Raw genomic sequence first — 26,562 nt, forward strand, 5'->3', positions numbered from 1 at the left:
AGAGCAATGGGAATGCTAATTGATATGCAAAACAGGTCCAGGGTTCCTAGAAATGTCTAATGATCCTCCAGTTCAGTGCGAATGAAGGATTAAGACATGCGCTAAATGAAATGGGAATAGGAACACCAACCTTTTTGCCTTTGCTTTTTTTTTTTCCTTTTTCAAATCTACTTTGGGAAACTTCACAGGTTTTGTGATTAAAAAAATAGTATTGCAATCAGTGGGGGTCTTTCACACACTGGATATTTATTATTAGAAAATAGCTTCTATCAGCTGTCATTACCAAACAAGTTGAAAGGAGCGTGCTTCTCACCATAAATTGTTTTTCTCCTTAATGAAATTTAAGTAAACAGTTCACTGTGGGGAGAGTCGCCACGCTTGTTTTTCCTTTAAAAACTGAATAATTAAATGAAGTTGAGTACAAAACATCCTTCAAATATGACTTGTCCTGCAGCTGCTACTCTGTCCCCTTGAGTAAGGGGCATGGAAGAGATGGAAAAGACACTCAAGCTATCAAATTACCCCAAAGAATCTACAGTAGAAACTGGGAAACAAACCAACGAACCCAAACAAAACCCATCCAAACCAACCATGAAATCAGTTTTAACATTGGCTTTTCATCTTTGATTATCATCTAAGTTTAATATATATATATATCTATATATATATTTGAAATAGTAATAAAAAAGGAAGAGTTGAATTGCATCCTTAGCAGGACAACCTTCCTCATATGTTAAAGAGGTGTTCAGAAAATTCCGTACAGTATCTGCTAAATACACGTTTGGCAGCTCAGCAAATATCATATGATTGCAGCATCCGTGATTTGAAGTCAAAGAGCGATTCGCTTTCTTCAGGCGGAGTCTGTTGCTCAGGGTGACATGATAACATGGCTCTGGATGTTCTTCGACCCATGGGCTCGAGGAAGGGTTTCGGGGTGGCCCAGTGCAGAAACTTCCAAACCCCAAACAACAAATCAACCAACCAAACACACAAACATCAAACAATCGTCTCCTTTGAGTTCCTCTTGACAGAGTGGAGGCCCAGCAAGGACTTCTGGTTAGAAGGGACGTTGACAGACTTTGGAATGAGGAGAATCACCCTCTGATTGGTCCGACGCCATTCATTGTACAATCGACAGTGGTACCTAAATGACACCTGGGGTCAGGAGAGGAAAAATAAGGGAAGGTTTCAGGTAAGCGGAAGCTGATTATCAATCCAAACGACATACACGCCATTTAAAACAGCTCCAAACAGCAGTACAGCGGGGCAAGAGCTGGGGGGAAACTGCTGTAGCAGGCAGCTGAGCGCTGGGAGACTGGCCCCAGCCACAGAGCACCCACGTGTGAACAAGGGGCAGGTCTCCCTCGTGCCTCTTCCAACTGGGTAAAATCGGAGTATTAATAGCAAATGAGGTTCCTCCTGAGTTTGGATTTATTTTCAGCATAGTGGTCTGGGCCCCAGAGTATCAGTGGGGAAGAAAGTTGGCTGGGGGCAGTGGGCAGAGTAGCTACGGTGCCAGCCCTTGCCCAGCCGTGGGACTAGGCAATGTGCCTTTCTGGTCATCAAGTTTCTCTCTGTTAAATGAGAGGGATGCTGGGGCTTCACGCACCCTTCTGTAGGTTGGACACTGCACAACTCGAAGGACCCCATTCACGGTGTGATAGGAAGGGCACCCTTCGTACTGTGCTGTGGACAAACTGAACAACTGTACTTGGCGGCCCCTGTGGGTGATCCCCATTGCCTCCAGCTCAGTCCTTCCATGGCGTCCAGTGGGGAAGCTTTGGCCTGGGCACCAACTCCGCTGATGCGTTCTTCCTGAGCCAGTACCTGTGCCCACCTCAGCGTGGCATCAGTGCCCTGTACACCACGGCACTTGTTTCTCTCTCACCCTGCACTAGAAGCATGTTGAGGGCAGGGCTTGTGTTGTATTCTTCTTTGCATGCTGTGTACCTATCACAGTGTCTGGCGCTTAGGAAGCTGCTTAGTTAAGTTCACTGAGTGAATGGATGAGTGACCAAGTATCCTGTACCTTCTAATTGCAACACTGCTTTAGATTTAGGCCTCTCTTACATGATACAGGACAGCACGAGCAGTAAACGCATCATCAACTGTGACATAACTTGCCCCCAAAGTGCTTGCTTCTCGTGTAAATAGACTGGAATGAGATGCTTACATCTGTGGTTTGCTTTGGAGAAGGCTGGCACAAAGCACTGATGAACCGCCCAGGAAATTCAAATAATCTGTTCTTCTGAAGATGTACAAACTGCCTTTAAAGGTGGAAGTAGGTTCTAGTTTGAGTATATCCAGATAACTAGGTAAGTGCTGGGGAGGAAGGGGCCCATGACCTGAGAGTGACAAATTATCCAGGTATGGGCTGTTTAACCACCTGGGTTGTGTGGGTCATGTTGACCCTGGTACAGGGCCTACGTCGGTCAAAGAGTGGGCTGACCCTGTGGTATGGGCTCGGTGTTTCTGGAAGTAGAGGAGAATGCAGGCCCTTGATCAGCAAGGGCTTGTTTGTCTTCATGGCAGGATCATGAAATCCAAGGCCACTCAGATTTCTGAGGCTAGAAAGCAGATGCCACAGGCTGAATGCCAGAGAGATTTGAGTATGAAAATAAAAGCTTTTAAACTCACACAGATGTGCTTTTCTCCAAGAGGCTCTGAACATGCCAAAGTGGATCAGAGGTTGTTTTTTTTTTTTTTTTTAAGTTTGATTCTCTTTTATCTGTTCTGTTCTGTCCTGCTGCTGCTTGGTGCTACTCATGAATGTAAGAGGCAGGCTGGAAAGCATGCTGTTCAGGGCCAAGGGCCGGGAAGGTGTAGGAAACAGACTAGTACTAATGAAGAGCTGAGGCAGTACAAGAAGTCTGGAATCTGGAAATATGACAGGAAAGCTGGATTTGAAATCAAGGGTCCCTTCGTCCGGGACGTTAAAGAGCAGCGCATGCTTGGCGTCTTCAGTAAGCAGCAGAAGCAGCTGCAGCTGTGCGCAGGAGGGAGCAGCCCGAGGGCTCCGGGCGGGCGGGCGCACCAGGCCGAAGCCCCATCCTCTACTGATGTCTCCGTGACTTTGGGAGGGTTGTTTGCTGCCTCCAAGTCCCGGTGTCCTCATTTGTAAACTGTGAATAATGATATCAGAGATAATGCACAAAGAGCACTTAGCACAGTGCCACTGCCACACGTTAGTGTTCCTGGCCTGTTATTTCTGATGGGTTAAATCTGGAAAAGAAGATAACTTTGTGACACTCCTTCTTGGATACAGGAAACTGGGGGCAAAAAGAAAAAGAGAGGCTGGGCTATTTCCTTGAAAGCCCTGCTCTCAGTGTGCCCGTGGAGGCCGTACCACCTGGGAGCTTGTTAGAATGTGACACCTGTGGGCTCCGCCCAGACTTACGGAATCAGAGCGTGCATTTTAACAAGATCCCCTGGTGATTCGCACGTAAGTTCAAGCCTGTGAAGCACAGGGGAACGTGGGGAGTCCATGACTTCGCAGGTCTCGTGGTTCCTTGGCCGGGAAGTACAAAAATCAGCCCGCTTGTTCGGACAAACGAACGAGATCTTATTATGCATTAATCTACCTTGATTGCTGTTCACCACCATGTCTGCAGGCAAATTCAACCAATAAGAAGAAAGCATCATGAAGATGACGCTGCATCGGGGAAAATACAGGAAGGTAGGTGCAGGGCAGAGGGACGGTGGGTTTGCACTCGCCCTGGGTAGTCCTGGCTTTGGTCTCTAGGAGCGCCAAGACACTCCCTCCCCTTGGTGGAACAGAAGTGGAATAAAGCAGGTTTGATGTAGAGCAATAAAGAGGCAGTGAGGAAAAAATAAACAACATGAAGGAAGAAGAAGCTATGGCAGTAGTAACACTGGGAACTTCATTTAGATATTTCTTAAACTTCTGAGGTTTTAAAGAAAGAGGGTGAAGAAAGAGCACAGGGCCACTATTCTAAAAACACTACTCTTTATGGGATGGGTTTCTTGAAGTGCCTTCATTTCTTCATCCAAAGACTATTTATTAACCTCCTGTCACGGGCAAGGTCTGCACAGAGAGTTGCGGTCATGTGCACGGCACACAGAGGGCTGGAGCATATTAGCATCACCTCTCCCTGAGGGAGGTGATGGGCTGCACTGAAGCTTTGCTGTAAAGTCCCAGCAGGCTTTGGGAAATCTCATTACGAATTTTGATTCTGCCCTCTCGGGAGTTTATGGTGCGACAGAAGCATATTGGTGGGGCCAGGGCTTTGGCAGCTGCCTTCCCAGAACTGGGCGCAGCTCACTGACCTGTGATGGCACTGTGGAAGAGAAGAGGGCGGCGCGGGTGTGAATCAGCCACACCAGGTCGTGCTGGACACCCTCGGGGTGTGTCTAGACCCGCTCCACAGTGAGCCTTGCCGGGACAGTGTTCTGTGGGACCTTCCCCCTTCGTAAAGAGATTTTAAATGATTAACCCGTGGGACTGGGAGTCAGCCAGTGGAGCCGGGGCATCATTCATTTCATCCTGTGATTTAACTGGTTTCTGGGCTGGGCTCTGGTTGCATCAGCGATGTGGAGGATGGTGGTACCTCCTGGGGGTCACTGCATGTGGGCATCGCTACACTGGGCTAACACACATCCTATGTGGACACTTTCTAAATGCTTCATGTGGACTCAGTTCTCACCTACTCTTCTCGTGTCCATGGGCTTCAAATCGTTGGTGACATGCACAGTGATGTTTCTGGGGTATCTTCCCCCCCACCCCAGCTCTCAGGGGGGAGGTGGTAGAGGTCTTGGCTTCCCGGGTCCCAGACACCTGTGTTCCCGCACAGTAGGTTTCAGAAGGCAGAACTCCCCGAGTCTGCGTCAAGCCTGGGCCCTGGTGGAGGCAAGGAGCTCCACAGGCACTGCAGGCGAGCAGCACGGGCGCGGGTTCCTCCTGACAGCGCCCGGCGAGGCCCTTCCAGGAGGGCTCCTCCGAGGAGCTGGGCTGGGACTGACACTGTGTTTGTTTATCTAAGACGTTTTCACAGCGTATTCTCCTTAAGCCTGACAGCTTGTTTACAGCGCGATTCTGCTGGAGGGCAGTTTCCAAGTGCTGTCAGCTTCTGAATTACGGCTCTTGCTCGGGCCGCTCAGCAACAGCATTTATCTGGGAAGGAGTTAGTCTAGATTCGATAACCTGCTGCTGAGCTATGGCCGTGCGTTCTTCACACCCAAGGGGAGAAGCGCCTTCTTTCCCTCCAGCTGCTCGGCATTTTGCGGGGAGCCGGGGGGCAGTGCAGGATGTGGTGGAACACAGCAGTCAGAGGAAGAAAATCCGTCCTCTGCCAGGTGCTCTGATGGATGTTCCCGAGGTCATCCCACCTCATCCTCACAATAGCACATTGGCCCAGGGGTTAGCAGTCGTTTCCCCAAGTTTTTGCATCAGGAGAAGGATGCTCAAAAAGGTTAGGGACCTGTTTGAAGTTACACAGCTACCAGGATGCTAAACCTTGGGTTTAAACACAGAGCCTTTGGATTCTGAAGGGATGTGCTTGTTACCACGCAGCACTGCCTTTTGGAAGCATTTCTGGAATGACGTATGTTATCAGACTCCTGAAAGAGCCACTCCGGGGACCTTTCCCTCCCAAATTTTCCTTTCACCTGGGATGAGAGATGAAATAGGATCACATCATAGGTAATCTCTTTTTTTCTTTCCCTCTTTTGCCCACTCCCCTGTTTTTTTTCTTTCTTGTTAGGTAAGTGTGTGCTTTACAAAGCAGATTTTCAAAAAGGCCTTAAGTTGGTTTGAATGCCCATCATTTAAGTCTATATCTTCATCCGTCCTTCACCTTAGGCACTTGTATAAGAAAAATCAGAGACTAGCAAACCTCTAAACATGGTAAAAACTTACACTTAATTATTTTCCAAAGCGCTTTCCCATGGGCGCTTTCACTTCAATCTCGTAAGACCAGGGGAAGTTGGCAGGATGGGTATTAATCTCATCCCCACTTTACAGATGAGGACACTGAGGCTCAGAGAAGTGAAATGACTTCCCAAGGTGGTTCAGTAGTTAGACAGTAGTAGACAGACAATTTCTTTCTTTTCTTTTTTTCTTTTTGTTGGCCACGCCACACAGCTTGTGGGATCTTAGTTCCCCGACTAGGGATTGAATGTGGGCCCTCAGCAGTGAAAGCTCTGAGTCCTAACGACTGGACCACCAGGGTATTCCCTAATTTCTTATTTTTTTATTTTTTTGTGGTACGCGGGCCTCTCACTGTCGTGGCCTCTCCCGTTGCGGTGCACAGGCTCCGGACGCGCAGGCTCAGCGGCCATGGCTCACGGGCCCAGCCGCTCCGCGGCATGTGGGACCTTCCCGGACCGGGGCAGGAACCCGTGTCCCCTGCATTGGCAGGCGGACTCTCAACCACTGCGCCACCAGGGAAGCCCTTTAATTTCTTATTTTTAAGCCTCTTCCCATCACCGTGTCCTTGTGGCTTCTGAGTGAGCATGGTTGCTTGATTCACAATGAATCAGGACACACTTTGGAAGCATAGACATTTAAAGGAGACAATAATAGTTTTGCCTGGGGGCTTCATTAGGCTGGGAACAGAATGCCTACCTTAACCAGAGGACTCTGATAAAGCTCCAAGCATCGTAAACACTACCTGTTTACCAAGGCTCACGTCATGCCCCTCTCACTGAGACTGAAATGTGTCCCCCACTTATTGTCTGAAATTTCCCCGAGAGGAGGCAAAGAGCTGGACAAGAGGGAAACGCGATGAGCAGGGGGTTGCGTCAGTGTGGCAGGTGGGTCAGTGTGGCAGGAATGGCAGCTGGTGGCACAGGACTCGGGAGACAGAGCAAGGGAGCAAGTGTGAGCACCAGAAGCTTCTACATGCCGACACTGTGCTGCCGGTGTGGGAGTGGGACAGTCTAGACAGGAAATACATGTTGAATAACAATGGAATGTTCTCGGATTAGAGATGAGCAGGCACAGGAGAGTCATGCCAGGAAGCAGGGGGCCCGGTTTCTGAAAACCTTCTAGAGGATCGTGACATCCTTCCCTGCAGGTCTCAGAGGGAAGCGTCAAGAGACGGCAGATGCTGCGCTTTGTGGGCTCTGCCAACTGGTACCCGAGCAATCACGGGGTTAAAACACTAAAGAACCAGAGAGGGTTAAAGATTTTCCCCTCATATACAGCAGGAACACTTATTGGGAAATGGTTTTTCTTTAGTGACAGCTTCTCAGCTGGATGAATTAGTGTTTTTATGGGCAGCAGAGTCAATATCCCAACCCGGAATAATCATCAGGCGAAGTGCAGCTCCATGTCCAACAAGGACTTTAGGCCGCGTCAGGACATAAAAAGAAAATAACCAGCAGGAGGATTCACGATCTGTGCAGGCAGCGACAGCAACGGTGGCCAAGTGCATCATTCACCATACATCACAATCCCGGCAAGAGAGAGGAGCATGGACGAGAGAGAAAACGCCAGGCCTCCTAACAGATGGAGTCCTTGGCTACGAGAGGAGAGGGATGTCTGGGGTGCATGTCTTTGAGGAACTCTCAGAAGCTGGGGCTTTTTCTTTACTTCATCTGCTCTTCCCAGCAGTGCACATACACACACACACACACACACACACACACACACACACACACACACACACACACGTTCACGTGCAGTAGTAAACCGAATCCCACGCTCTCGCCAGCATTTGAAGGTCTGTCTGCTCCCGGGTGGGTGAGATGAGCTACAGGCAAGAGGGGAGGCTGTGCCAGCTGGGGGGCTGCCAGCTCCCACCGACCTAACTCCCAGGCCCTGGGCCATACTTACTAATGTCCAAAAGAGGTAAATAGTGAAGAGTGCGACAGTGAGTGCAATTAGTCCGACGGCTTCGAGCCGACTGCTAAAGTGCAGGTGGTCCACGGCGCCCCGTAGGCAGAGCCAGCCCGAGATGGTGGCCAGAGGAGTGATGAACAAGAAGCACACCATGTCTCCAAACAGAGTCCGCTTCTCGTGCTGGGGGCCTGGATTTCTGAGCCACTGCCAAGGGAAGGGAGACAGAGAAAAGCAAGGACAGGGTTAAATGCCAGGGAGGAGTGAAGACACACTACTCTGAGGTTGTCCTTGTCTACAGCATCTGGAAAAAGGCACTTCTGACCTGTTCTGAGATCACACAGAAGCATTAAGGGCTCATTCCCATGCCCTGTCCCATGAACAGTAGTGATTATGATGTGAGTGTAATATGACAATAGTGATTATGATGATAGGAATAGTAATAATAATAATAATAAAAGCATCCTTGCTGTAGGTGTCCTGCTGGTTTTGAAAGAGTTCAATGATTATTATTATGAATCACAGTGACCCTATGTGGAAGGCAGAGAGGACCTTATATTTGGAAGGTAACTGAGGTGCAGGAAGTGCTGTCAGCTGCCAGAGCATTCCTGCGTCTTGACCCTGGGAACGTGTGCGGGAAAGGGTTAACTCAGCAGACCCAGGTTGCTCAAATCCTGCACGTTCCCAAGAAAGACCTGTTTTTTAAGACTGGCTCCTAAGAGAAGAGCTCTGAGTCCTTGTGATAATGTGCCTCATAAGAGCGTTTTTGCATGCCCGAGGCCTTGGGCCACATGGTGCCAGTGTAAGCAGATAGTTTATGCCAACAGTGTGATTTATGCTGAACACCTATTTTTGTTGTAGGGGCTGGAGTCTGAGTAGCTTGAGGTCTTTCATGCAGGTGCTGCATGTCTTTTGTGACTCACCCCAATAAGCACCCTGAACACTGGGGCTTGGGTGAGCATCCCTGAGAGATAACGCTTTGCATACGTTGTTACAGATTGTTGCTAGAAAAATTAAGCACATCTGTGTGATATTACTTGGAGGGGACATCTGGGAGCTTGTGCCTTGTTTCTCTTGGACGTTGCCCCATGCACTTTCTCCCTTTGCTGATTTTAATTGGTATCCCTCTGTTATAATTAACCATACCATGAGTCTAAGAGCTTTTCTAAGAGTTTTGTGAGTCCTTCTAGTCAATCTCTGAGCCTGAGGGTGGTCTTGGGGAATGAGACTCATCTGACTCCACGCGTCTTGTATGCCCCTGCCTTATGTTTTAGGACCCTGAACCTCCTATGTAGGACCGTCTCTGACATCTTAATTGTGCTGCCATCTTGGCTGAACCAACTCCAGAAAGGGTGGGGAAAACATCCGCTTGTTGAAAGACTAGAGATGAGCATTCCTGCAGGACGGGAAATAGCGTTGCTGTCCTCCCACTTGGGGAACTGCTAAATGTCTGCTGAGATGTTTTCCATTCTAGGAAATGTCATGCTTACATGTTGGAGTCAGTGCATAGTGGTAATGAAGCCAGGTGGCTTTCCTTTGGATTAGCATGGAAATGTGCCCAAGTAATTTGACATTCCCATCTCACTATCCCATGTAGCGATGACAGAGGCCAAGGAGTCCAGGGAAAGAGTGAGGTCACACACAGTTGACAGGGTGAGCTGGGAGAGACACTGGCTGGCTGGCTTCCATCTCATCTCGGGGACTAGCAGTGCTGTGGGCTGCTGAGCAGATACCCCAAGGGGCCAGCACAGCATTTCCTACAAAACCATTGGTGGGAGGGAAAGGACCATGACAGGGGAGACAAGAGTGGATGGAAGTGACTGGAGAGAGGGGGAAGGCCAGGCTCGGGGCAGAGACAAGAGACATACGAGCTAGGAAGAGGGCGAGCAAGTTGAGGAAAGAGCTGTGTAAGGGCCAACACAAAAGCCTCAAAGAGTGAGCACAAGAGATGGGGGGTCAAAGGCACAGAAGACAGTTTTCTGGAACATTCCCTCCCTTGAATGTTTGCCTGAGGCGAATAGTAAATGACCCCGTATGCCTAAATTACCCCTTTCCAGTGACAATCCACTTTAAAAATGGGCTGAGATGCTGAAAGAAGTCACCTCAGCTCAAAAATGGAGCTGAATACATATTAAAACATAGATTATATTAAATATATATATTTATATTTAATATAATTAATTAAATTAATTATTTAAAATAATTTATTTAAATAATTTAATTATTTAAAATAATTAATTAAATATAATTATATTTATATAATTAAATATAATCTAAATATATATTAGATTAAAACATAGATTATATTGTCTGTGAATATAAACACAGTATTATACAAATTTAATACAATACCAAAATGATCAAGTGCAAACAGTATTAACCCTGCTACGTGTTGTCATGCTACCTCAGACATCTGGGCAGCTTCAAAGAAATTCAAAGAGCTCTTAGTTATTAACGTTTTCTTATCTAAATACTGGCACTATCTCTGTGAAGTGGAGAGTAGAAATGAGGCCTTGTTATCCCAACTTTACAGAGGCTCAGTGAGGGAGAATGACTGCTCCAGGTGATACTGAGAAGGGGATCAGAATCTCTCCACTCTTATTCAGATGTCCTGTCAGTAAAATATTTGTAAATTGAAATTGCAAGACATTAAAGAAGTCCAGATTCTTTAACAACAGTGCCGACCTAGCAGCGGCCCGACCCCCCGCGCCCTCCTCCTCACCCCGTGACAGCTTAGATTTTCCCTGGAAGCAGATCTGGGAGCCTGGCCTACTTTTCTCTGTGTCCCCACTTGTTGGAACATAGTAGGTTCTCAATAACTACGTGACAGATGTGCACAGACAAGCTTATCTCATTGGCTAAGACTCCCCCCAGTTTCTGTTCCTTGGGAATTCTGAGTACGTTTTATTAAAAATAACTTAGCACTTTATGTGGCCCTTGACATTGCTCATTGAAATGACTCAGGAATGCAAGGAGGTAATTGTGGATGACTACTGAGCTCTGATGTAAAATAAATTGCAAAGGCAAACTAGAAATTGCTATTGCTTGTTCCCAGTTTCCAATTTTCTAATTGTTCTTTGATCTTCTATATTCCTGAAAAATTTCCAGGCCACTTTTTATGTCCATGACCACCAGCACCTGGATTCTGCACCTTATTAACACTATACATGTTCTTCTCTGGTTCAGTTCACCCTTTGTATTGTTTGCTGCTGGGTCACATTTAGGTATGAGGTTCTTCAAACAGGTACTGCTATGTTAAAATCTGCGACTTCTTCAGGACCCTAAGTATAATTTATCTCCTACACAAATGCAGGCCCCATGAATAAGACCACTGGTAATGTCTGTTGTTGAGGAAAAATTCGCCCTGTGCCATGGTAAGAACCTCTGCCAAAGTATCCAAATAGGCTAATGCAGGATATTTACACAAACAGAATTTACAACAGAGAAAATGGGATTTTGCCTCAAGTTTCCAGCAACAGGGCATTGTCTAACTACAATGTGGAATTTACTTAAAACAGACTACTCTAAAGTAATCTGAAATGGTAATGTATATTTTATATTTACTGACATGATATACTGCTGAACAGGAAAAGAATTCTACTAGACAGAATGTAGAGTATGATCCTGTATCTGTAGTGATGTGTTTACATACACATGGACATTTACATAGATGTAGTGAACTCACATAGACGAAGACCAGAGGGATACCAGCAAAATAGTTGCTGCTCTTGGTGGTGGAATCAGAATGGTCTTTAATTTTTTCCTTTTTGTATGTATATTCTTGTTTTCTAAAATGAACATGGATTACTTGTGTAAATATATATATATATATATACATCCAGAGGGAGAGAGGGAGGGAGGGAGAGAGACAGGGAGAAAGGAGGGAGTCAGGGGAGGGAGGTGTCTAGTGCACTGCAAACTACAGCAACAAAATAAACTATTACAGAGACAAGGCTGGGGCAAGCCACTGCTAGCTATTTGGAGTGTCTTATGCAATGTCTCATTGAATCTTCACAATAACCCTGTGAGGCAGGTGCTAACATTATCCCCATTTTACAGATGCAAACACTGGGGAGCAGAGTTTAGTAACTCACCTAAGGATAGATTGCAAGTGGGTATTAGAGGTGAGCTTGAAACCAGCCTCACTTCTGTTCCTTGCTCTCCATATTTATGTTTTCTTTCTGCACCAAATGGCATTTGCATGTGCGCGTGGGCGTATGTGTGTGTGTGTGTGTGTGTGTGTGTGTATACGCCTGCACATGCACACACTAGATGTTTTGCAGATTTTCAGCTTGGTGGAATACGGTAAGTCCTGCTGTTTTATTGGTACATCAGATAACTGAATGGTTGGCTGGCCAGGATGTTATCATGGTAACTTTATAAAATATTTTTAGGCTGCTGTTCTGTTCTATGTTAATTCTTTTACTCAACCACAATAAGGTCCAATTTCTGGGCATTTAATCTCCGCTACATTGTCATGCATTTTAGCTTAACTCTTTTCTAAAATTAATTAATTAATTTATGGCTGTGTTGGGTCTTTGTTTCTGTGTGAGGGCTTTCTCTAGTTGTGGCAAGTGGGGGCCACTCTTCATCGTGGTGCGCGGGCCTCTCACTATCGCGGCCTCTCTTGTTGCGGAGCACAGGCTCCAGACGCGCAGGCTCAGTAATTGTGGCTCACGGGCCCAGTTGCTCCGCGGCATGTGGGATCTTCCCAGACCAGGGCTCGAACCCGTGTCCCCTGCATTGGCAGGCGGACTCTCAACCACTGCGCCACCGGGGAAGCCCTAGCTTAATTCTTAAGAGGCAAAAGGTTGATCTCAATTATTGTTCAATTACATTTCATGCTTTTCTATGTCTTCTCCGTCTCTTAACAGTTATACTTATTATATAGAGAGTATTATACCTATTCTGTAGTAGCATCTTCATCTCCTACACATTCAGTAAAGAGCCTGCTGAGGCAGAATGGCAGGTTTGTTGCTGTGTCCGTCTTCCCACTGACCTGAGGTAGGCCCTTACCTTTATGTCACTGGCATCTATAGCACGTTCAACGTTCACAAGGTTGAATGAATGACAGTAGCTTAAGTTTACATGTTTACTCAGACCTTACAATATGCCAAGCACTATCTTATCTGCTACATGTAGTAACTGATCTACTCTTCAATAATCTTTAAAAGAGGTACCATTATTATCATCACCATTTTATAGATAGGGAAACTGAGGCTCGGAGAAGTTAAAAAACTTGTAGAAGTTTGGCCTTGGCTTTGATCTGTGTGGTCTAGCTCCAAGGACTGTGCTCCTATTATATCATCATTGTCAATAAAAAAAAAAGGAAGGGAGGGGGAGAAGAGCGGGTGGATGAAGGGGGGCGGAGGATTGCACCTTAACTGGTGTTATCAGTGCAAGAAGGAATATTTACTTATCCTGCTGCTTGTGGACAGCTTTTGCAGCTAAAATATCATTCTTGAAGAGTCTTTAGTTTGACCTTAGTACTCAGCTTGTACTTGGTGGTTAGCTGTATTTTAAGAGCAGAGGTCTGTGATGGAGAATGCTAATTTGCATGGCATCTTTCACTTGGCAGGTCCACCCATATGGCTTCCAGGGGATCTGTGGGCAGCCCAGGGCACCTTCCTGCCTTTTGTTCTCTGATTCCATCAAAAACATAAAGCGGACAGAGATTGTGCTACTGAAAGCCCTGGCAGTGAGCTGCCCTTTTTTGTGGTGACCTCATTCCAATCACTGACTTGTTCCCGAACCATGAGATTGATCTACTCTTGGAAGCAGGTACAAAAACAACCAACCAACCAACCAATGAAACAAAACAGAAACCTCCACCATAATCAGCAGTATAGGGCCTGAGACAGCAGAGGGAATTAAAGCAGCATTCCATTGCCAGGGACACAGCATCATTCACTGGCTGGAAATGTACATCCAAGGTGAGCGAGGCACTAGTGGTTACTTTCAAGGTGGGTTAACTGTGGGTTCAGTTCTAATGACAGTGTCAGTTTATTAAATCCCTTACTGGCGGGTAGAGGTGAGAGGGTGCAGTGCTACAGGACATTAGATCCTGCCTCCCAGACTCTAAGTTAATCGGCTTAAATCTCCAAGGCAGACAGGACATCGGGCAGGTCAGTTTGTACTGGAACCAGATTACACTCTGGTGGCTAATAGCTTTGATCGATTACAACCTTCCCCATGAATCTCCTTAATGAGAAACCATCATGAGAATGAAAGAAACTGATAGAAGGGGTAAAAGTGATAGAATCATAACAAATTTATGGAGTAGAAAAAAAAAGAAAAAAAAAGGCATGATCTCAGAATGTTTACTCAGAATGTTTAGCTGCCTGAGCGTCTCCTGTTAATCTGACACTTGGCAGAGTTATTTACCAAGCGCTTGCCTTTCTTGGGACAGGGCTTATTCTTAAAGTCCAACACAGCCTGCACTGAGCTGTCTTACTTTCCTGGAGAGCCGCAATGTGAAAGGGGTAGTGCGAGGATCGGAAGACATGTGACAGGTCCTCTGCATGATTTAAAACTGAAGATGGGGCTTCCCTGGTGGCGCAGTGGTTGAGAGTCCGCCTGCCGATGCAGGGGACATGGGTTCGTGCCCCGGTCCGGGAAGATCCCACATGCCGCAGAGCGGCTGGGCCCGTGAGCCATGGCCGCTGAGCCTGCGCGTCCGGAGCCTGTGCTCCGCAACGGGAGAGGCCACAGCAGTGAGAGGCCTGCGTACCACAGAAAAACCAGAAAAACAAAAACTGAAGATGAAACCTGAAAATCATGCCGTTCAGTTAACTTGAAACAGCAGAGAACAAAACCAAACAAACTCCCGCCAGTGTTTTAAATCCCCCAACTCCGCAGTCTGTCAGTGAATTTCCAGGACAGCTGAAGCTGCTCAGGTGATTCTGATTCCGGGGGAGCTAAGGAGATGCTCGCTCCAGACATCCATCAACCCCGACTGGAAACAACGCACTTCAAATGAAAACTTCACAGACGATTTGCTCATGACCCTAAATGCCAATCTCGAGCCTCGGCCTCTTTCCAAAGCTCCAGCAGTCCACTCAACAGCTCCACTCACATGACTAATAGACAACTCAAACTTAACCTGTCCACAACCAAACTCTTGATTTAGCACGGACCTCACGACCTTTCTTTTCTGCAACCCGAATCAGTAAATGACACCACCAACCACCCAGTCACTTTGTCATCCTGTTTCCTTTCTGTGTCTTACCCTGCACATCCAGCCCTTCTGTAAGTCTGGTCGGCACTCTTTCGACATACATCTGGAGTCTGTGCACCTCTCTCCATGTCCACTGCTGCCATCCCGGGGCCACCATCACCTCCTACTTGGGAGGCAACAGCCTCCCTGCTTCCACTCTGGTCACCTCCTAGGCCAGTTCCAAAACAGCAGTCACAGTGACCTTGTAAATATATAAATCAGATCATGTTGCTCCTTTGCTTAAAATTCTCCAGTGGTTAGAATATAGTTCAAACTGTTTACCTGGGACCACAAGAAAACCTGACCTCATCTCTGCCTTCCTCTGTGTCTCTCCTACTACCTCTCGCCCTTCATTTTCAACTTTACACGTGGCTGTTCTCACATGGGGAATGGGCTCTGCCCATATTTTATTTTTTTTTGTGGTACGCGGGCCTCTCACTGTTGTGGCCTCTCCCATTGCGGAGCACAGGCTCCGGACGCGCAGGCTCAGCGGCCATGGCTCACGGGCCCAGCCGCTCCGCGGCATGTGGGATCTTCCCGGACCGGGGTACGAACCCGCGTCCCCTGCATCGGCAGGCGGACTCTCAACCACTGCGCCACGGGGGAAGCCCCTACATAGTGTTTTGTTGCTACAAGGTGAAAACCCTGTAGTTTCTGTTCAAGCTTTTTTTTTCTAATATGTAAATAACCGTGGAATATCATCTATTTTTCCATAGGTCATGAAATAGCATGAGAAATTCAGTAAATTATTCAAGGTCCTTTGTACTGTTTTCATCACAATTACTATCTTCTCTTTTCTAGAAAAAAAACTACCTTAAATATATGAGAAAAAGACAATACCAAGTGTCCACTTAAAAATTATACAACTTGGGGCTTCCCTGGTGGCGCAGTGGTTGAGAGTCTGCCTGCCGATGCAGGGGACGCGGGTTCGTGCCCCAGTCTGGGAAGATCCCACATGCCGCGGAGCGGCTGGGCCCGTGGGCCATGGCTGCTGAGCCTGCGCATCCGGAGGCTGTACTCCACAGCGGGCGAGGCCACAACAGTGAGAGGCCCGCGTAGCGAAAAAAAAAAATTATACAACTTGGGACTTCCCTGGTGGTGTAGTGGTTAAGAATCTGCCTGGCAACGCAGGGGACGTGGGTTCAAGCCCTGGTCCAGGAAGATCCCATATGCTGTGGAGCAACTAAGCCCGTGCACCACAACTACTGAGCCTGCGCTCTAGAGCCCGCAAGCCACAACTACTGAGGCTGCGTGCCACAACTACCGAAGCCCACGCGCCCTAGGGCCCATGCTCCGCAACAAGAGAGGCCACCGCAATGAAAAGCCTGTGCACCACAACGAAGAGTAGCCCCTGGGCTTCTCTGGTGGCGCAGTGGTTGAGACTCCGCCTGCCGATGCAGGGGACACGGGTTCGTGCCCCGGTCCGGGAAGATCCCACGTGCCGCAGAGCGGCTGGGCCCGTGAGCCATGGCCGCTGAGCCTGCGCGTCTGGAGCCTGTGCTCCGCAACGGGAGAGGCCATAACAGTGAGAGGCCCGCGTACCACCAAAAAAAAAAAAAGAGTAGCTACTGCTCGCCGCAACTACAGAAAGCCCTCACGCAGCAACGAAGACCCAACGCAGCCAAAAATAAATAAATTTAAAAAATATATACAACTCAAGTTCAACCAAAAATATGTACTGAGTGCCTTTTATGTGCCAGGTATTTTTACTGAATTTAATAATACCAGGTGGTGGTGTTATTCCCATTTGAATTAGGGTATTAAGCCTCAGTGAGGTTAAGTGACTTGTTCGATGTTATATGGTGGAGGAGCCAGTATTTGAAATCTGCAGCCTACTGTTCTTTTACATCTTCCCTTCAGCTTGCTTTTGTGCTACATAAAACCTTGATCCTAATTTTTGTTTGCTCTCACAATGGATAAGGTTGGAGAAGTAGCACTGAGTAGAGATAAAACACGTGCTTGGAAGCAGGAGACAGGATACTGCTTCCAGGTGCCCCCTCTTGGTTCCCCCTTATGCTGTGTGACCTTTATCAAGTTCCGTCACCTCTCTTGGGGAGTGAAAAATGGGGGCTCTCCCTCAAAGGAGTGGGAAGGTGCAGCTTTGAGGGGAGTAGTGAAAGCCCCTCTCAAGTTGTCTTAACTTCCCACTTTTGTTCAAAACGTCAGGTTCAACTGTAGAGTGGATATGTCATCTTTCGGCCCTACTCTCTTCTGAGCCCCAGGCTCGTGGATCCTGCTGCATACTAGATCTCTCTCCATTTGTGTAATAAACATCTCACACTTCACCAGGTCCACAATGCCACACTGGATTCACAGCCACCGCCCTAACTCTCCTACAAACCAATTCCGCTCCCAGGTGGTTCCACACCAGTGCATGGCAACACCAACACCCAAAGGCTCTTGTGAGCAACCTCCGTGCCATCCTTATCTGCCTTTCCTCATTCCCCGCCCCCTCTACCCAATCCATCAGCAGGTCCTGGCAGTTCTGGAACACATCTTGAACACGTTCACATCTCACTCTCTAGGGCCACTACTCTTTTCCAAGCCACGCTTGTCTTTCACCTGAACCATGTAATAGTCACCTCACTCTTCTACTCCTGTTATCCTAGAATCCAGGTTCTATATATAGAGCAGCAATATCACACCACTTCTCTTGCTTAGATTTCCCCAGTGGCTCCCCATAGCGCTTAGTCTAACGCCTTGCCGTGGCCCAAGAAACCTGCGTGATGGAGCCCCGCTGTTTGTACCCAGGGCGCCACAGACCCCAGGGGGTCCAAGGAGAGGATTCACGGGATCTGTGATTTTACAATGGGGGGAAAACATCACACCTTGATTTTCACAGCCTCTAATTGAAATTTAGTATTTCATTGAGTCATGCAGAAAATCTTAGTGGTATGAGCAGTACCTGTGACTTTGTCACCTAGAGAAACCACAGACATTTCATATCACATTACAACTGTTTCAGACAAATTGTACTTCGTAGTTAGTTATTAGATCTGCTACAAAGTGTGTTAAAGCAGCACTTATATTTTATGTCGCAGCTTTGTCTTTTAAATATTTTGATAGCTGTATTATAATGTAATTGGTCTTCTTTGCATTCCTACGTATTTTTGTCTTATGTAATGAAAAACATGATTATGAGAAGAGATCCATCCGTAGGCTTCAACAGACGGCCAAGGAGTCCACGACAGAAAAGTTGAAGCACCTTCAAATCTAGCTCCTTTGACCCCTCAAACAGTGCTCCTTGGCAGTGTTTTTTCCTGTTTCAGAAATACCGAACTGGCCTGGCTCAGAGCCTTTGCAGTGGCTGTTGCTTCTGCCTGCTACTCTTCCCACACCTGGTTCCTTCCCATGGGTCATGGGTTCACAGGTCACCTCTTCAGAGAGGCCTTCACAAGCCCCTACCTTCTCTCTCTCTGGTCATCCTTGACCACGAGAGCTTGTTTCTTCCTTTATAACTTGTATCACCATCACAGATACTCTTTTTATTTATTTACTTGCTTATTCTGTCTTTCTTCCTAGCAGGTAAACTCTATTAGTACACAGCGTTCTTCTGGCCTGTTCAGTTATATCCCCATTTCCTAAAATATTTAGTTTGTGCTTGACAAGTACTAGCCGAAGAAATACACAAATCCTTCTTAACCTGGGGATCGCTTTAGTAGAAATCAGATGGGTTTAACTGAAATGTCTACATATAGATATAAAATCACTTCCCCGACTCTTCTGATCAAATCCAGTAAAGTAATTTCTGTCACAGACACATGCTTAGCAGTTGCTCTGGGCCTTCACAGCTGTGATTTGGCTGAAGTGTACATCATATTCAGGGACACCCTAGATATCTGTGACGCTCCCTGGAGTCCTCAGGCCGGTAAGCCAGTTAATGAACTCTAATGCTCCATAAGTATTATATTTGTGTCTGGAACATTATAATTTGGCTTCAGCATTATTTAAACAAATGCTACACACACTCACACCAATGGTTTGAAATTTTCCAAGGATAAGATTAGCAGCATAGCAGGATTAGATGGCAAAATAATTTTATATATTCACTTGCAATTTCAGATATAAGTAAAATGCGAATCATTTGGCTCTAATTAGTTTAGATCATCACTGTGTGATCACAGCCAAATGGAGATTGCTTATCCAAAACATGAGAAGCGGGACTTCCCTGGCGGTCCAGTGGTTAAGACTTCGCTTTCCAATGCAGGGGGTGCGGGGTTCCATCTCTGGTCGGGGAGCTAAGATCCCACATGCCTCGTGGCCAAAAAAACCAAAACATAAAACAGAAGCAGTATTGTAACAAATTCAATAAAGACTTTAAAAATGGTCCACATCAAAAAAAATCTTAAAAAAAACAAAAACAAAGTATGAGAAGGTACTGCAGAATTATGTGGCATATGTGATCCACATAAAGCCGGAAACATAAGAAGATGAGATAAACAACCAAGAGAGGACGAAGAGAAAGAAAACAGAAATTTGCAGAAGAAATTAATCAATAAAACGCATAGGGCCAACAATAAAAATGACTACTCTGGGAGCCAATGGAATCATACCATGTAGTCTACTATAAACAGGACACATAACAGCAGCTCCCAGTTCCTGGAGCTCTGCTTCCTTTTGGCTCTTATGGGGCCCCTGGTGCTCCAGCTGGTAAAGCTGCTGGCATCTAACACCCTTTCTGCTGGTCTGTGGTTGGAGCCCAGGTTTCCGGAGCTTCAAATAATTACTTCCAGCAGAAAGACAGGATCATGGGGTAAAAGATGCCAGGACTGGGTACCAAGTAAGAACCCCAGTTGGAACACTGTACAGAAGATGAGAATATGATGAATAACATGAATAAGGATAACACATCCCTATTTTAAGAATTGGGGATATTTAAAGGAATAGAGAGGGAGAAATCAAATTCACAACCAGGTCCTCAAAATGGGACCACATTAAAAAATCTGTGTCCCTCAGATGTAGTGAGAATGTGAGTATGAAAGCTATCCAAGCAGAGTGTGGTGGAGGGATTTCACTGAAATATGATGCATGTGTAAAATACAGGATAGAAGAGACATTCTCACCAGGGCCATATATTCCCAAAGTCAGCAAGGATGGGAATACTGTGAAAAGAGGAACTTTCTGCTAGATGGACAACTGTGAGAACAGAGGAACTTTTACGTTCACAGTGCTTACAGTCCAACGTTTTGCTGCCAAAAAGTTCCCCAAATATTTAGGGCCTGTCTGACCTTGCTGACGTTAGACACATCTTAGCAACGAATGGATCTGCAATCTCTCAAGGCTCCACCGAAGGCAATGTCTTAAGTTCATGAGTTGCAGTATTTGCCGGAACCTCTTTATTTTTGTTGGACACTCCTGCCCTCAGATTTCAAGGGGAGCCCACCAGCATTCATGTAATTTGGATCGTGCTATGAACGTCATGCTCACGTTATCTAAGTTGTTCATGATTTGTAAGATTTCAGACATGCCCTTCCTTAGCCTCCTCACATCCAGGTGAAAGAGTCTCCCCCTCTCTGTCCAGGCTCCCCCAGCCACTCCCCTGGACTCTTCAGATACCCTCTATTAGGTATGGGGCCCGGAATATCAGACCACCAGGTAGAAATACGCTGCGGTGTCACGTGAGGGGAGGGTGATGGTTTCCATTTTGCTGGCATTACTTCTTTTGATTATGTTCAATGTTTGTAGACCATTTTGCTACAAATCTCCCAGAGCTGCCTTCAGGGAAGACATTCGTAATGGGTAGAGGCAACGGCTCCCTGACAGGGGTCATGACGTCAGGGACTGGCATTTACAGACGGGCAAGCCGGAGACTGGCTGGATGAACACAGCTGCTGCTGCCTGTGGGAAAGCTCGACTCCAATCGGGAGACACACATGCATTTTTAGCATGAGCGATCCTGAGACATGTGCCCTCATGGCAGAACCAAGCCAACCATGGAAGAACCCAAGTTAATAACTAGCCCAGTCCCGTATATTTGCAGAACTGAACCAGCAGCCCTCCCATCAAGACTAGCAAATCATATCCGCTGTTGTGGCACCCCAGAGTTATAATGTGGCCTCCTCACAGAAGAAGGAATTTACAGTGAAGGGTTGATAAGTTTCCCTTACTTTTCACGCTTAAAACATTTTAAGGGTGCAAGAGACACTTTTGGAAAATCTACATGTTCCCTTGCAGCTTATATAACTATCTATCCTACTAGGTCAGGGGTCTTTGACCCTGGGCATAGGGCTTCAGAAAACCTTTGTGACTTTATTTGAACACTGGGTGTCTGTGCATTTCAGGGGAGAGAGTTCAAGCTTTGATCTGATTCTCAAACATATTTGCAGAGAAGAAGCACTGTTCCAGGGTATCTTCCTAAACTGTCTTAAGACACTCTTTGGTCTAATCCAACTCTCTGAGCTTTGATGAATATGGGAATATGGGCAGTAGGATTTGACTGCCTTCTGAGAATCCATAATCTCTCCTTAGACCCTGGTTTAAGAAAAAAATCAACCTGGGGCACAAACTATAATATTTAAAAAATTAATTGTGCAGTTGTAGGGCAGCAGAATCATGAAAGCAGCCCAATTAAATTAAAGGGCTTAAAGAAAAAAAGGACTTTTATTGGACAAAGATGGCTAAACTTCAGACCACATAAAAAACTCAACGCACAGATGATTTCCACACAATAAAAGAGTAAAAAAAAGCGAACAGGGTTTCATCACATAAATTGTGATAGGGAAAAGACAAAACTTTAAAAGGGAAGTAACCATCCACACCTCTGTGCTCATTTTCTCCTTTCTAAAATGGAGAAGGTTGTACATACAAATAGTAGAACACGAAAGTGCCTAGAACAGTGGCTCAGGGTAAGGACTCAGTAAATGGTATATTAGGTAAGATATATTAAGGTAAATAGGATGTTGAGAAGGAGTCAAATAAAAATGATAGCAAGGGAGGCTAAGATACGCTTTCTATAAAATCTTACACTGAACCTTGCAAACCTTATGCTACGTGAAGGAAACGAGTCACAAAGGACCACACGCTGCAGGGTTCCATTTATAGGAAATGTCCAGAATAGGCAAATCATAGAGATATAGAATAGATTCTTGGTTGCATTGGGCTGGGGGGAGGGGGTGGGGGCGGGGATGTGAGGACTGGAGAGTGAAGGCTGAAGTGTGTGAGGTTTCTTTTTAGGGTGATGAAAATGTTCTAAAATTGACTGTGGTCTCCTCCTCCAGGGGCTCATCTCATCTTGAAGTCGCTTGTATATATTGTCACTTCTAAGTAGGGGAATTCTTTTTTCAATTTTATTTTTTATTTTTGTAATACTTTTCGTTTTCCCACACATTTAAAAAATTGAATTATAGACACTTTCCTGGTGGCACAGTGGTTAAGAAGCCTCCTGCCAAGGCAGGGGCCGCGGGTTCGAACCCTGGTCCGGGAGGATCCCACGTGCCGTGGAGCAGCTAGGCCTGTGCGCCGCAGCTGCTGGGCCTGCGCTCTGGAGCCCGCAGGCCAGGGCTGCTGGGGCCGCGTGCCTGGAGCCCGTGCTCCGCAGTGGGAGAGGCCACCGCGGTGAGAGGCCCGCGCACCGCGGCGAGGAGTGGCTCCCGCTCGCCGCAACTAGAGAGGGCCCGCACATTGGCGAAGACCCAATGCAGCCATAAAAAAAAAAAAAAAAAATTGGACTCTAGGTGATTTACAATGTTTCAGGTGTACAGCAAAGTGATTCAGTTATACATATATATGAGTGTGTATAGAGAGAGAGATATATACACATATATGTATATCTATATTCTTTTTCAGATTCTTTTCCATTATCAGTTATTACAAGATATTGAATACAGTTCCCTGGGCTACACAGGCGGTCCTCGTTGTTTATCTATTTTATCTGTAATAGTATGTATCTGTTAATCCCAAATATAGTAGTGTGTATAAATTAATCTCAAACTCCTAATTTATCTCTCCCCCTGTTTACCTTTTGGTAACCCTAAGTTTCTTTTCTATGTCTGTGAGTCTGCTTCTGTTTTGTAAATAAGTTCATTTGTATCATTTTTTAAGACTTCACATATAAGTGATATATGATATTTGTCTTTGACTTACTTTACTTAGTATGATAATCTCTAGGTCTAGAGTAAGACAACTCCTAAATTTTTTTTAGCACATATGAAAAGTATACAAATCATAAATAAGCTGGTTGATGGATTCTCCCAAAGTTTAAAACCCATGGAACATACAGATCAAGAAATAGAATATTCCTAGAGTTACAGAACCCTCCTTCCCCTCCCATGCCCCCTTCCAAGGGAAATCACTATCCTGATTTTTAATATCCTAGATTAGTTTCACCTACTTTTGAACAAGAACTTTGCCTATTTTTGAGTCACCAGTACATACACTTTAGTGTCTGGCTTGTTTTGCTTAACATTATATCTGTGAGATTCATCTATGCTATTGTTGTAGTTGTAGTTCATTTATTCTCATTGCGTATAGCATAATTTATTTGTCCATTCTACTGTCATTTCTGTGCCAAGCCATCCTGAAGCCTGAGGAAAAATCAGTAATACTGATCCTGCTTTTATTTAAAAATTTGATATTTTGTTCATCATGGAGTTTTTGCATTACTTTTGATTGAAAAAATCCATCACATTAAAATATTATTTATCTTGAGTATTAGATTTTTGGGCACCATTTAAATTTTGCTCCTGAGGTGAGGGCTTCACTTACCTCACTCTGGTTCCAGCCCTGTCTGCTAGAGATGGACACATGGATTTTATACAGTTTTTGGCAAGTAGAGGTAGTGTTGCTCTGAACATTGCTGTACATGTTTCATGGTGAACACAGGTATGCATTTCTGTAAGTATATACCTAGGAGTGAAATTTCTGTAGACAAATTAAAAAAAAATTTTTTATTAAAAAAATTGACTGTGGTGATGGTTACTGCACTCTGTGAATACACTGAATGTCAATGAATTGTATGCTTCAAATCCATGAACTATGTGGTAAATGAATTGTATCTGAATAAACGTGTTTTAAAAAATCTGAGACCGAAAAACAGCCTTGGTAAAAGTGACTTGAAGTGTCTTGTAGATTTCCCTACAGACCCCCTCCCCCCCCGCATGAACCCTGTTTTGTAGATATTTCTTTCCGCCTTGCCATAGCTTCATCCAACAGGGTCATTCTTCAGACATATGCATCTGTCAGGTACATCTTACAAGCAGTCGAAAATGTGTATATTTTGATGAACGAATGACTTCTGGGTTTCAACATTAAACTCATAGCTTTTAAGCAGATGAGCCAGTGTTTAGCAAAATATTAGAGCCCTTTTCTTACTTTCATCTCTCAGGCCTCGTCTCCCATCATCGGCCAGCTTTAATGCAAAGATCTAGCCTTTGGAAGTAAGCAAAGTGTTAGGAGGGGCTGCATAATTTTCTAGGATGGTGAATGTTTTCTCTTCATCTGCTGATTTCTGCTTTTATTGACTCTGCACAGATATGTCCTTAATGCCTATAAACTCTATTTTACAACTTTCCTGCTATTCCTACCTGCCAGCAGCATTTCACGTATACTACACTAGCCATTTTCCCTCAGAGCCCGAAAAGATTTTGAACTTCACCATTTATGCTAACTTTCTGTCTCTAATAGGGTCGCTGGAGGTGAAGTGATGATAAAATAATGAGTAGAAAATATTTCATTTTCTTGTTTTAATCTGACCTCAGTCTTCACAAACAGATGTTTTACACATTTTAATAGGTGGCACACCGAAGAATTAAGCCTGCTTTTCAGTATTCTAAACTAAAAGCTTCAAAAGACTTTTTTTCTCTTTCATGTTAGACACACACAAACATAACTTTGCTCTCATGTATCCATCACAGCATAAACCTATCCCTCTAGCTCTGTAATAATGGATGGCAAAGAAACAGTTTTATCCCAGACAATCTCACGGGGTCCCTGTCTCTTCACGAATGAAGTCAGGCAGCCGTGAGGCACCGCACAGGAATGTAAGTTTAGTGAACAATATGGAGAAGGAAAGCAAAGCGACAAGACCTGACAGGGTCTTATCTTTCCCCAAATCTGCGGCACCTGTCAAGAAAGGGAAGCGAAGAACCGAGGCAATTACATACATAATTCAAGAGAAAAACCAGGGTTCTCCTTCATGAGCTGCAAGACCAGTGTCACCTATCCGAGTTATGTAGATGACAGTCTTTAAAGAAATTTACCTCGCGTGTGTGTACAACCATATTATGAGCGATTAACCTTCACAACCTGTTCCTGAAAGGAGGGAAAATGCTCAAACATTTTGAGTTCACCAGGCTTTCTAATAACATCTCTCCCTTAGGTGAGATCTCAGAAGAAATGGGTGACATAATGACTCACGGAAATGAAGACGCAAGTGCAGAGAAAGAGTAACTAGATGGAAAGGGAAAAAGTCAGGGTGTGTAAAGTCCCTTGGAAATGAAGAATGAGTTTTCTGGCTTCTAATAGGGTGGTGTACCTAAGAGCTTTGTTTCCCCGAGACCAGGGTATCAGGAGCACAGAGAAGAACTGCCATTCCACTGTCCCAGCACCCAGGAGGCTGGCACAGCTCGTTGTGGTTGTGTTGTTTTAATGGACTTCACTTCTTAGAAGTAGTTTTAGATTCACAGCAAAATTGAGTGGAAAGTACAGAGAGGCCCAATATACCCAGTGCCTCCCCACATGTACAACCTCCCCCATCATCAACATCCTCCCCTCAAGACTGGTACATTTGCTACAGTCGATGGACCTAGATTGACACGTCATCATCACTCCAAGTCCACAGTTTATATTAGGGTTCACTCCCGGTGTACATTCTGTGGGTTTGGACACATGTATAACGACAGGTAGCCACCATTGCAGTGGTGTACACTGCCCTAAAAATTCTCTCTGCTCTGCCCGTTCATCCTTCCCTCCCTGCTAACAGCTCTGGATTTCACGGACGAAGCCAATGTCAAGAGGAAATCAGGGCTTTAATCATCACTTTTTGCATTCTCCCCCTTTTAAGGAACATTTAGTCCCTTAGAAAGGCTGGCTGTCCTCGCTTCTGTGTGTGCTTGCACCTGTGTGTGTCAATAAGCAAGTGAAAGAAAGTAGTCTTGAGCCAGGAAGGAAGAAGCCAGGTATGGTGGCAAGTGCATGGACTCTGGAGCCAGAGGAACCTGCATTCTTCTGCCTTCTCTGCTTACTAGCCCTGTGGCTGAAAGTCTTTAAGATCTCTGAAGGGTGACATTTCAGAATCCCAGCTTCCTTATCTACCAAACGGGATAATATCCATTCTAGGGATACCCGAGACATTGAAATAAGATGACTATATAAAGTGTATAGCATATAATATTTCCCCTCTGCCTAGGAAATGGTTAAATAATAAAAGAAGAGAAAACTCTGGAGTGTGAACATCTTAAGGATAAAAATAGATGGAGTCACAGCGAAATGAATGAATGCCCCAGGATTGGAGTGTCATGTCAAGATCTGTGCCTGTGCTAGAAAACGAAGATCTTAGCATAAATGGGCAAAGCAGGGTGTTATTCAGTGAATAAATGACCACTGAGCTCCC

The 26,562-nt window shown here is 45.5% G+C and overlaps 2 protein-coding genes across 2 annotated transcripts in view; one reads left to right on the forward strand and one right to left on the reverse strand.

Moving 5' to 3' along the window:
• The window catches only part of LMNB1 (lamin B1), a 116,024-nt gene that overhangs the window by 88,796 nt on the left and 666 nt on the right, over window positions 1–26,562 (forward strand). Inside the window, exon 12 of the mRNA XM_060296158.2 lies at window positions 3,612–3,676. Coding sequence (XP_060152141.1) covers window positions 3,612–3,644 — 33 coding nt within the window. The 3' untranslated portion in view covers window positions 3,645–3,676. The remainder of the gene's footprint in view (window positions 1–3,611; window positions 3,677–26,562) is intronic.
• Window positions 308–26,562, reverse strand: part of MARCHF3 (membrane associated ring-CH-type finger 3) — a 148,219-nt gene continuing 121,964 nt past the window's right edge. The window contains exons 4-5 of the mRNA XM_030869754.2: window positions 7,796–8,005; window positions 308–1,155 (exon numbers count right to left, since the gene is read on the reverse strand). Of these exons, the coding sequence (XP_030725614.1) occupies window positions 997–1,155; window positions 7,796–8,005 (369 nt within the window). The 3' untranslated portion in view covers window positions 308–996. The remainder of the gene's footprint in view (window positions 1,156–7,795; window positions 8,006–26,562) is intronic.

This window comes from Globicephala melas, chromosome 3 (assembly GCF_963455315.2).
Source record: "Globicephala melas chromosome 3, mGloMel1.2, whole genome shotgun sequence".
NCBI classification, from domain to species: domain Eukaryota; kingdom Metazoa; phylum Chordata; class Mammalia; order Artiodactyla; family Delphinidae; genus Globicephala; species Globicephala melas.